At 34.4% G+C, this 12,941-nt stretch overlaps 1 protein-coding gene across 1 annotated transcript; it reads right to left on the minus strand.

Annotated features, from left to right (window-relative positions):
- Positions 1-11,440: 11,440 nt before the first annotated feature.
- On the minus strand, positions 11,441-12,682 carry LOC111383258 (UPF0481 protein At3g47200-like). The gene has a single exon (XM_023007336.1). The coding sequence runs from the start codon at positions 12,680-12,682 to the stop codon at positions 11,441-11,443; it is 1,242 nt and encodes a 413-aa protein (XP_022863104.1).
- Positions 12,683-12,941: the final 259 nt, after the last annotated feature.

Consider the following 12,941-nt stretch of genomic DNA (forward strand, 5'->3'; position numbering starts at 1 on the left):
AAAAAATGTTAGTTCCAATCTTGTTAAAACAAAAATACAAAAACAAAACATAATAATAACAACAATAATCAACAAAAAGGGGATTGAAATAAAAAGACAATTCCAAAAAAAAAAAAAAAGGAAAGAAAGAAACGAAAAAAAAGAGTAAAAACAATTGCTGCCGAAAACGACAAATTTTAATTCACCAATTTTGACAATTAACATTTTGTTAGAATTGGTTCTAGAAACCAAGAGATACTAAAAAAATGAAAATAAAAAAAGGTAGAAAAGAAAAGAAAGGAAAAATAACGTGTTAAAAAAAAAGGGGGTTATCAATTCTCATGGTTCCGCCGTCAAGAAAGAAAGTCAAAAAAATTTAAAAAAAATATTAAAATAATGGTTCTGCCATTGGTAGAAACCAAAATCCAATTGGAATTGCCAATTGATTTTGGTTCTTGTGGCTGAAAACATAAGTTTCAAACTTTTGGTTTCTGTAGGCCGAAACACGTTTTAAAAAAAAAAAAAAAAAGAAAAAAAAAAAGAGAGAGAGGGGGGGGGGGGGGAAAAGGGGGGGGGGGGGAAAAAAACAAAGGTCACTTTGGGGTAGCAAAGACTTTAGACATGTTAAATGAACACTTTTATTAGCCTAAAATGAAGATTGACGTAGAACAAATTTGTAGTCGGGGGGGGGGGTAATAGAGGTGAGAGGGAAAAAAAACAAAATAAAAATTCTTACCTTTGTTTGTAAGGTTAATTCACTTGTGTCCAAATCTTGTAATTTGTTCGTATAAATAGGCAAGTATCGGACTTTACCCAAGCCCAATTTATCATGAAACGTAAAAAGTCAGTTCAAATCAAATTTATTATTGCTCATATAAAATAAATAAATAAATAATCGAAATTCGACCAAAAATAATAATAATTCTTATTCTCAAATTCGAAGGGTAAGAATTTTATTTTCATTCTCAAATTTTTTATTGTATGGGAAGTTTGAGTTCAAATTAAATCCTAAATTGAAAAAAAAATCGAAAATCAAGATTTGCTAATTTATTTATTTCATAATAAATAAATTAATTAATAAATCTTGAGGGGGTATCTGTAGACATAAAGAAAATGGATTAGATCAATTTAAATTACTAGCCCAATTAAGTCTTAAGTCAACTAAAATCCATAAAACCCAAGGGCCCATACCACATTTTAAATAAATAAATAAAATCATAATTACTTGATTATTCATTTTAATATAATTGAGTGATTACCAAAATTAGTACAAATTTTCTCCTATAAATAGGATCAATAGTCCATAAGACTAGGGAGGTGAAAGTTGAAGCAAGAAAGAAAGCAGAGAACACAATCATGAAGTGCTGAAGAAATTTCAAGGCCAGACGAATGGAAGAAATCCTCTCAAACCTAAACTTGGTGAATCCAAAGAGGATCAAAATCTTCTTCGAATCAAAGAGGTTCACGCCAAGTCCAAGAAGATCAAAGTCTTTTTCAAATCAAATCAAATTCAAGTCCAAGTTCAAGCCCCGAAGTTCAAGTACCGAACAAGTCAAATATCGACAAATCAAATTTTCAACAAATTCTCTAAGATTAGGATTCAAGCCACGTGGCCCCTCATCTTCAAATATTCAGATCATTAATCAGAGGTTTTTTATAATTTTGCAAGTACAAAAAGGTCAACATCACTTGTATTAATTAAAATACAATTTGTAACGATTTCTGTATTTTAATACACGAAATGTAGTCATACAATGACCAAGGATTTAATTTAAACTCTTAGGAAGGGTTGTAGCAATGTAATAATATAGCTCGAATTATTTTCGAGTTCAACTAGGAAAAAATTTCCATTAAAGCAAGACACAAGATTTATTATTATTTTATTATTTTATTTTATTGTTATTTTTTCGATCGCTACACCCTTAATGCCTACGTATGCAAATCTATTATGCCATGTATATGTGTGATCAACCTTGACAGAAGAGATAGAGGAGTTTAACCCTCTAACCACTTCTCTAGTAGTGATATAAATATGGTTTTCTTAGTTCCCTTAATGGAGACTAATGCACCCTTAATCATTTTTAGCATTCCATTTCCAATATTACCCGTGAAGTCATCTTTTTTAAGTCTTCTTACTAAATGAAATTCGTTGACAATTTAAGAATATATCTAACGTCCTTTAAGTGTACACAAAACCAGTGTCAAATTTTATATTAATGTCACCAATTCTAGCAATCGTAAAGGCAAAATTATCACACAGGACAACATGCCTAGTATTAGATTCATGTAAGTTTTCAAACCAATTCTTTTCACATGTCACATGAAAAGATTCAACAAAATCAAGTATCAACTTATGCATGCTGGAATTAGTAGCTAGATTAAATTCAGCAGTATACGTAACGAGAATTGTAATCATATAAACCTTACTGTCATCTACATCGGAGGCAGAAGACAACACGTTGACCTTGTCTCTCTCCTTAACCTTTAGCTTACCCTTCTTCTTGTAATAATCTTTTATAAAATGCCCTATGTTTCCATAACCATAGCATTTTTCAGCCTTCGTTCTAGACTTTGATCTAGACCTACCAATACCCTTTTTCGTCCATCCATTACTACTTGACTCGTCACTACTTTTGTATCCATCATGGCTGTTTTGCCAAAATTGAGTTTTCCTCGCATTATATGTAACTTATCACTTTTCTTATCATGTTTTTCAACTATAATTTCCATATTCTTACTTCAAAGAGAGTCTATGACAATTTTAGGTATCAAGGTGTCCCTACCATACTTAATAGTGTTCTAAACTTCCTTATATGAGTCAAGAATAGAGTTGAGCAGGATTATGGCCTTATAGGTTTCAGACACTGTCTCATCACAGTTAAGAATATCTTGTACTAATTTATTAAATATATCTAAATTGTCATTGAGATCCTTTGAATGATCCATTTTAAAGCTGAAGAAACATTCAAGTAGATAAAGCCTATTCGGGGATAGATTTGAGCAAATACCGATCTTCCAATTTTTTTCCAAAGTTTTTTGGTAGTTTTCAGTTTACCCACCTTTCTTAAAACGACGTTAGACAAGTGTAAAATGGTTGATGTATAAACAAGCTCATCGACATCTTTCTTTTGTTCTTTTGAAAAATCAGTTAGAAAATTACCTTCAATGGCTTTTGAAAACTTTTGTTGAACCAAAATACTATTTTTTGTTGCCAAAATGCAAAATCACATTTTCCGTTAAAAATCCCCAAATCAAAGTTGTGAGTTGTCATTTTCACAAAACAACCAAAATGCACAAAATACAGTCAAACCACACAAAGTAGTGCTAGGGTCACAAATAATATAATCCATTCTAAAATCCTAGGGTTTCGTAAGAGTTGTGATCTTAGATCAAGGGAATGTTCGAACGGGTAAGGTCTTTGTATTCTACTGAAATGAATAAGCAGTGAAAATAACAATGCAACAAAAATATATAAGTCTAACAGATACCAAGTTTCACGGCAATTATAGCACTCAGAACAATACATTGATTTAACAAGAGCAAGTACTCAATCATGCAGTCAAGAGCAAGTAACCCTAATTTCTAGCACAGGCAATGTTATCACATCACACTAACCACAACCCTATTATCACCCCCACATGGTCATGCTCTAATGCTAGAAATTAAATAGGTTAAGCCAATTTATCAAAGCAGGCCTATTTGAGTCCGTAAAATCGAGATATGTTAGGGCCACCGCTATTTATCCTAAAGGTTCAACAAATATACCAATATCAATCAGCCACAAAAGAAGATTGATATCCAGGGGCAAAATCATCCAAATTTTCCTACGTAACCTGAAACATTGAATAAACCACATTAGTACGTCTAGAAGGTTAAAATAAATAGAATGCCTAAAAAAATCTCATCGAAAAAAATCCATACTCGCCGCTTCACAGGAGGTGTCTCGATCTGCTAGTCGTGGGTCCGACCTCCGTTTGTCCAATAGAGGTCTTATTTTGGGAGTAATTGAAGAATTTCATATCCGGATACTTTGAAGAAATTAGCCATCTCTCTTGATTTTGACAGGATTTTAGCTAAATCTCCACCACCCAAGCTCTGATACCAGATGTAGAGTCTTCAATCACCAACCACCAGGTTTTTACAGGCTCAGTTTCCAAAATCCAAATCAATACCACAAATCCAACAACCCAAGAACACCACTAAGTTTTCACCTACGGTTGCTCGATGTTATCTCACTTAGAGAACACGATAAAGGAGAAGCAAAATCACCAAGAAAGTCACCACAAAGGCACGATGGAGTAGGAGCAGAGAGACGGCAAGAAAAAACACGAAGGAGAGCTCAAAGGAGAAGACCAAATCTCTTGAGGCTGTGTGTAACACAAGAATATATAGCTAGTCCATTGCCTATAAAGGTAAGTCCACTAGGTTTAGTTAACCGGCCATGGGCCCAATAGAGGTTAATGATTTATAGAATGGGCCTTTAGTAATACTAACCTTTTAAGTGGGTAGATAATTGGCCCATGAGCAACACAACTTAATTGGTTGCTTCAAATGGTCTAATTGACTTCTTAGGTTGGGTCTTTCTAATTTGGGTGTTGATACATCGTTTATCATATGGTCAAAGCCAATTCATAACTAGAAAACTCGATTTACATCATCGCCCTGATGTCGTTTGGCAACAACGTCTAACAATCATCATCTTCCTGCTGAGCTTGCTACACTTATGGTTCAGAAATATGCCTATGCTCTTGATGTTCAATGGATATTTAATAGTGGAGCTAACATGCATATTACACCCAATGTTGAGAATCTTGAGCATCCTCATACCAATCCAGGTACAGGTTCTCTTGGTAGAGTAGGTACAGGTTCCTCCATTTTTATTTTCAAAACTGGTTATCTTAGATTTGCCACTCTTTCTCCTGCTTTTACCTTAAAAGGCATTGTTTTTTGTCGCACTATTTCTACCACTATAATTTCCATAAATAAATTCTGCATCGATAACAAAGTTATGTTTGAACTTAGTGCTGACGGATATTATGTTAAGGACTTGCAGATGAACAAAATACTGCCGTAGGGTAGAAGTGAAAATGGACTCTATCCTTTGAATCTTAGCTATTCTTCTCTCAAATAAAACCAAAAATCATGTCGTTGCATTACTTGGTGTTCAAGCTATGGCATCTACTTGGCATATGAGACTTGCACATGCATCCTTTCTAATAGTTCGTCGCACCATCTAGAACAGTCATCTCTCCTTCATGGTTCCCTAGTATCCACTAATGTCTGTGAACCTTGCCAACTAGGAAAAGGCAAGCAACAACCTTTTTCGATCTCCATTAGAATTTTGATTCAACCTTTAAAATTTATTTACTCTGATGTTTGGGCATCTCCAGTATCTTTATTAGGAGGATCTAAATTCTATGTAATTTTTTTTTATCAATGACTATAGTCGTTATTGCTGGATGAATACCATTTCTACGAAATCAAATGTCTTTTCTTGCTTTGTTAAATTTAAACGTCTAGTTGAAAATTTATTTTCTAGCATGATCAAATAATTTCAAAGCGACAATGGTGGTGAATATTTATCTCTCTCGTTTCGAAACTATCTTGATCAACATGGCATTGAACATTGTCTCACCTGTCCCCATACATCTTAGTCAAATGGGATCTCTGAACACAAACATAGACAAATTGTTGACACGGGAAACATTGCTTGCACAATCTAGTTTACCAAACAAATATTGGGTTGATGCATTTTTTAACTTCTGTCAATCTCATATGTGTCTATCTATTCCATTGCTCAACTATGATACTCCTTATCATCGTCTATACCAATGTAATCCTGATTATTGATTTCTCAAAAGCTTAGGGTGTAAATTCTTCCCATTGCTTCATGCCTACATGCCTAATAATCTCTCAGTTAGGAGTAAACTACACATTTTGTGGGATATTTCTCATACCAAAAGAGGTATAGATCCTATGATCTTAGTACAAGGAAAATTTTTATTTCTCTGAATTGTGGTCTTTGATGAAACTAAATTTCCTGCTAAAATCCATTATATTGTCACTTTGCCACTTGCATTAGAATTTCTCGTATAATGCTTCTCCACAATTGCCTTCAGTTGGGTTCTTACTAGGTATGTCATCTTCACATCCTCTTGTTTCTTCTATTAGTACTTCCATTCACACCTCCGTTAGTTTTCCTATGCCTATAACCATGTCTAATACTCCTGTTCTGTCTCTCACAACCACCCCTACTTCCCTTCATGTCCACATCTCTCTTCCCTTGGATCTATCTCCTTCTCCTATGGCTTCTGCACCTGAACCCTTACCTTGCATTCCCCCTACACGTACTATCATCACAAGGTCCATGACTAGTAATCTCAAACGTACAAAATTTGCTAACTACCACACTTATTATTCGACTCGCTATCCCCTCTTGTCCCTTCACACTACTTTTCTTTCATTTGAACAACGTAATTTTCACCAAGTGGCATCCAAGCCTGAATCGGTTCATGCTATGGAAATTCCCTACTTTGGTTGAGAATAATACACAGACTCTTTGCCCTTGGGCCAGTAATCTCGATTTTGTAAGCAAGAAGTGGGTATTTAAGATTAAGCAAAAGCTTGACGGCTCTATTGAAACCTTTAAGGCAAGACTTGTTGCTAAAAGTTCTTATCAAATTAGTGCTGTTGACTATCATGAAACATCTAGTCGGTTGTCAAATCTTCTACTGTGCTCTTGGTGCTTGCACTCACAGTTTCTTTTTATTGGCATGTCAAGCAACTTGATGTGTCAAATGCATTTTTTCATGGTTTTTTTGACTGAAGAGGTTTATATAGAGTAACATAAACGACTTGAAGATTTTGTCATCCTAATTGGGCATGCCGTTTGCACAAGTCAACCTATGGGTTGAAACAAGCCTCTTGGGCTTGGTTTCACTATCTTTCTAATGCTTTGATTGATATTAGATTTCGTTGTTCTGACTCGGATCCATCTTTATTTATGTTCCACTCTTGTGATACTCAGATTTTTGTGCTTGTCTAAGTTAACGACATTATTATTATCGGTAACAGTTCTATTCCATCTCTGAGATCATTGATAGGTTGAAGATTGATTTTTCTATGAAGGATCTTGTTGTCTTTTCTTATTTTCTTGGCATTGAAGCAACTTGGAACACTGATGGCCTTCATCTCTGCCAAACTAAATATATTATGGATCTGTTAGAGCATACTAAGATGGAAGGTATGAAGTCACATAATGCTCCCAGTATCTCAGGTTCTAAAATCTCAAAACAGGATGGTGATTTGTACTTGATTAAACTGATTATCGCCAAACATTGGGTGCACTTCAGTATGTCATTTTGTCTCATCTAGAGATTGCCTACTTTGTTGACCAATTGTGTCAATATATAATTGCACCAACTTCGTCCATTGGACTGCAGCTAAGCACGCTCTACGTTGTCTAAATAATACTCCATTTAATGGTCTTATTTATCATCTTGGGAAGAATAACTTATCAGCATACTGTAACTTAGATAGGACTGTTGACCCTGATAATTGCTAATCTAGTAGTGATTTTGGAGTATTTCTTTGTTGTAATCTTATTTCTTTGTCTGCCAAGAAATAGCCCACGGTTTCCAAATCTAATACTGAAGTTAAGTACATGGTTCTTGCTATTGTTACTTCTAAACTTTATTGGTTACGTATGGTTCTTCGTGATTTGGATGGTACACTTTCCTCTTCTTCTGTTGTCTGGTGTGATAATCAAAGCGATCTTGCACTAGCTAAGAATCCTATTTTTCATGCTAAAGCTAAAGATATTGAAGTGGACTACCATTTTCTTCATGAAAAGGTGCTAAGTGATGATATAATTATTCGTCATGTTTCTACTTTGGAACAGATCGCAGATATCTTCACCAAGGGAAATACAGCTAACAGGTTTTTGTTTATTCATTCCAAATTCCTTTTAGAAAAGACGATGATAAAGTTCAATCAACAACTTATCCTTGTACAGATCTTGTACAGATCATGATAGAATAAAATCAAATGTCAAACAACTTAAGTTCGTAAAGTTATCTTGTTTACCTTGAACTCCAATCTTCGAAAGAGTCTGTTACTGTAATTTTCTACCAAAAAAAAATCTGCTCGTGGGTTTTAGTTAGAAAACACTGTCTATTTTTTTCTCTATTTCTTTCAGTTCATTGTTAGTTTGCCCCCAAAAATTCTCAATGGCGACCATTGTACCAATTCCAAGTGACTCCAACAAGCTAGGTTTATCGAGGTTGGAAAAATGGCTGAGAGCATCGCAAGAAGTGTAGTCAAATCAGGTTTGTTGCTTGCTTCCCAGATAATAACTGCACATCTTGGATATGCTCGTCATACTGCTTTTAAATCTTTTGGCATCAAATCCTAGATCACACCAGTCAGGTATCCATTATCCGCGGCATGTTTGCGTGGGTGTCCGTGCTAATGTAATCTGTTGGAAAATGTAGCTCATTGAATCACTTTCGACATAGTTTTACGTAGGACCCGTTTGATCAATTTGAAAAATCAAATAGATTCGTGTTCTTCTCCTTGAAAAGAACGAAATTATATATTTACTTGTCAAAAATGATTCATGAGTGAATAAAAAATTAAAATTCAAAGTTAAAGAGTTTGAATATTATTTTGTGTTGAAGGAAAAACAATGTGTAGTTTGTCCCACATATAAAAATGATCAAAGAAATGAACACTTTATGTATGATTACATTTTGGATTGGAGTAATCATGTGTAGTATAGAGACTCTTTTCACATGTGCATGCAATGGGGTGCAAATCAATGCCCGAATCAAAACTCTGAACTTGAAACTGTGTGCAGGCACGATTTATGTACTTTAATGTGGGATTGAACGGAACAAAAATTTGCCCTCTAGGAGTTTCCATTTTTTGTTTTTATTTCCTATAAATTGCTTACTTTTTTTCTTCCAGCTGTCTCTTCAACTCTCAAAACCGAAATGTTATGGTGGATCAATGGTAATGTTAATTGTGTTGCACCCATAACTGCTTATTGTAAAGTCACTCATTATAGAGCCATTGTCGCTCATGTTGGAGCCTATATATAGAGCCGATTTTTCCAATGTCAGAGGCCCATGAATTCCTTCTCTTCCTTATCAGCATAACATTTTCAATATTCAATCTGCAAATTATTCTATTTTCTATCGAACCTTGGTTGTCGCGGTTATATATAATTCAATTCGTCGGAGTAGCATTTGTAGTACTTAGACTCTATTGATTTTTCATTGTATCCTAGAAAACAGGCGTTTGAACAAACTTCAAGCACCTACGGTGAGACGGCAAATTTTTTTTAAAGACACTGTGTAATAAAAAAGCCTCGATTTGTAAATTTCTGTTTTTTTTTTTAGCCACTGTTATTTCTGCAGTTTCATTTCCTGTTTGTGGTTTTTTTGAAATAATAAAATATTTATCAAGTTTCTGTTTGTTCAGAATACTTCATATCATACTCTGCAATATTATTTGGTCAACATAATCTTTATCATTTGATCTGGACTTGTATTTTGTGGCCTTTATGTTCAATTCTGTAACTTATCTTGGACGTTGGTTGCAGTTGAAGTGTTAATGTTGACAACAGTTTTATATGTTTCACAGCCCTTCAATGCTGTCCAAAAAATGTGCAGAGTAGAAGAATAAAATTCTTTAGTTTGTGATGTGGTAGATATTTTGGTTATTGAAATTGGATTAGTAGTTGAAATAAATATTACTCTTATTCTAGCTATGCTTCAACGCTATTTTTTCTCCACTCGATGGTGAAATCAACTGGAGTTCTTAAGAAAATCAAAGTTGCTTCAATTTCTCAATTTTCCGACCATTATACATGCATAGATCGATATTTTAGATTATCATATGATCTTGGCTTCAGTAAAGAATGTGCCCCATTTTCAGCCAAATCCCAATAAATCCCCCTGGCACCTCTGTATGTTTAGGGCATGTAGTAGTAAATTGGTGATAGATTTTTGTCTCTAAGATGGAAGGCCCATTGCATTTGATTGAACCAAACGTGGAATATTCTTTTTAACTCATTATTATTTGATTGAACCAAACGTGTTATTGAATTTACTACATGATAAATGTTAGACTGGAAAAGAAATAATAACATGAAGTTAAAAATAAATTAAAATTCATTTACCATTACATAAAAAAATACTTGATACTTACAAAAGTCCTTATATCTCTCGACTTTGACTTCAACATATACGTTTCTAGCAATCATCGTCAAAAACACAAAAACATTCATAATTTTTTTTTCTCAAGTAATTTTCTTGAGTTCCACCACTATAAATCACTTTCAAGTGCTGGTCACGTGCAGAGCATTAATTTCGTGTAGGGAAAAGAGAGGGATGCAACAAAATCTCATTAAACAAGTAGCAAGCTGAAGGGACATTTGACATGGTCCAATCAGTGATAAATAGTTTTGTCGTATTCAAATTTCAAAGGATTAGAATTGTGGCAGGTGTTGGGAATCTACTTATCATGCGCAGCGAAAAATAAAACAAATTTCAATTCCCATCAATGATTTATTTATGTTTAGATAGAAAGTATGATAGAAATTGTATCACTTACTAGATCTAGAAACTGCTTTGCTATTCTTTCGTTCCAAAGATTTTGATTCGTCATCCACAGCTGTCCAATTCTCATGCCTTCAATGAAATTCTACATAGAGAACAAGATTGTAGGAACTAAAGTTTTCTCCTCTTGTACTAGCAAGAATGAAAATCTCTACAAAGTTGTAAACCCTAGTCGCTTATAAAACGGGCTTGACTTGACCTGGTCCAATATTTAATTAATCCATTTAATTAAATCCAATCCTTGAATTAATTAATCCAATTAATTAATTCGAGTCCATAAGATTAATTAATATGAGTCCATATATAAGAAATTGAATAAATTAATTAATTTATCCAACGCTTATTAAATTAATTAATTGACAAATCACAATTTTCTAATTCTCCTTTTGTGTGCAACCCATAAGGTTCCCGATCACGATACCTAACGATATGAATTATTATTTTGATCTAATCAAAATGTTATATTAAAACACCCCTTCTAATTTTTCATCAACTCACACTCGTCATCCCAGATTGACGTCTAGCAATGTGTCAAGGCAATACATGTGACGGGAAATGTTAAGTGGTATGAAAAAATCAAACTCCTTCGTTTACCGTGAAATTATATTCCCTTCATCAATATAATCCAATCAATTACAAGATATGGAAGTGTGTCAATCTCGATTATCGATCATATCTTTCATTCTACTATTAAGTCTATATAATTTTTGATAGATTTGAATTATAAAAATACAAACATAGAATAATACAATGAACTCAAAAGCATCAAATAACTCTTATTTGGAAGAGTTGAAATACATCTCAACTAAAACTTGAAGAACGGAATTTGACACACACCTTTACTTGCGAGGATTCATTGTGTAATAGGTCTGGAGAAAAGTTAAGCAAAGAAGAAAAATGGCAGCCAGTAAGGCAGTAAAAGTCCATGGACTGTGAAAATGAGTGTGAATTAGTTCAGCAAACCATGTTTTTCCCTTGCTGCTGCAGTGCTTCTCAATTTTCGTCTTCACCTCATCAAAAATAAAGTCAGTTTCACGTCCGTGAGTATCAATCCCTTTGATTACTTCTACAATCCGTTCATCACTGTCCAGGTTGCTGAAGAGTATCTTCTTTTCTCTCAGTTCCTTGACATCTTCAGATTTAACAATGAGCGATTGCATGAAATTAATGTAGCATAATACAGTATATTTATACTCGTTTTTTAGACTCATTTCATGTGCAATCAATTGCATAAATATTAGCTTGGAATTAGCATGAAAAAATAAAACCGGGAGTTGAAGTTGCCCAAAAAATATGTAGGATTTGAACTTAATATCCTTCAAACAATAAGAACTAGGTTTAAAGTGGATGCCCTTTGCTTTGAGGTTGGTGACTGAACGAGATTGACGATTGTATTCTCTCGATTCATTTAGATTTCCTCTCCTCCACTGCCACCATTGATATCGGTCAAAAGGCTCTTCTCCTGCATTATCCACTTCTTTGACAAGTAGTTGATAGGAAGCATCCAGAAGGTGTAGTGGTAGCCCTTCGTCTTCTACAGGAATTCTTGTTATTAGCCTGATATTCTTAAAAGCAAAGAATCTTAAGAACTTATAGAAAGTGTGTTCTCCATGCATTAAGTCACACAAGAGCTTAATAACCCGGAGTGGAATTTGATTCTCGAACAAAATCAGATCCTCGGTTACAACTGGCGTTGCAGCTATTCCAAGATACTGACGGGAGTGTTCACATTTTTCGATATCTTCCAAGTTGACCTCCATGATATATATAGCGAAAGATGCATCTAGAAGCATCATTTCTGCTAGTGCTCGATCATCATATGCATCTGTAGAAACACCAACGTAACAATTTCTAATCTGGTCGATCACTTGTGAGATCTTGTCGTAGAATAATTCTGTGCATCTGCTTGAAACAAAGTCCCTACGGACTTGACGCTTGAGTTCTTCTGCCATGCGAAGTTCTGGCGAGCCATGGTAATAAGGGCCAAAGGAAACCATCTTAGGAGTGTAGCAATCCTCTTTGTTGTGTTTATTGAATCGCACAAGTTTGGGCACTCTGTGCATTCGGCGAACATCTTCCATTAGGTTCAAGAACTGAAATTTCCAGTTGCTGTAAGATTGCTTTATTATACAAACTGAAAAGCGTTTTCTACTCTATAATTCTACTGGGCCGTCAGATAAATAAAATAAATCACCCAACGGTACTCTTAATAATTGAAGTAGTTGCTAGTCACTTACCGTGAACCAAAATATCTCGTGGTTGTTGAATATTATAATTTAATCACTTAAATTTTGTTTTTTTCAATGATGTCAGTCAGAAGGCAGTAATAATCAATGGACT

The sequence above is a fragment of the Olea europaea genome, unplaced genomic scaffold (assembly GCF_002742605.1).
Source record: "Olea europaea var. sylvestris unplaced genomic scaffold, O_europaea_v1 scaffold2644, whole genome shotgun sequence".
Lineage (NCBI taxonomy): Eukaryota > Viridiplantae > Streptophyta > Magnoliopsida > Lamiales > Oleaceae > Olea > Olea europaea.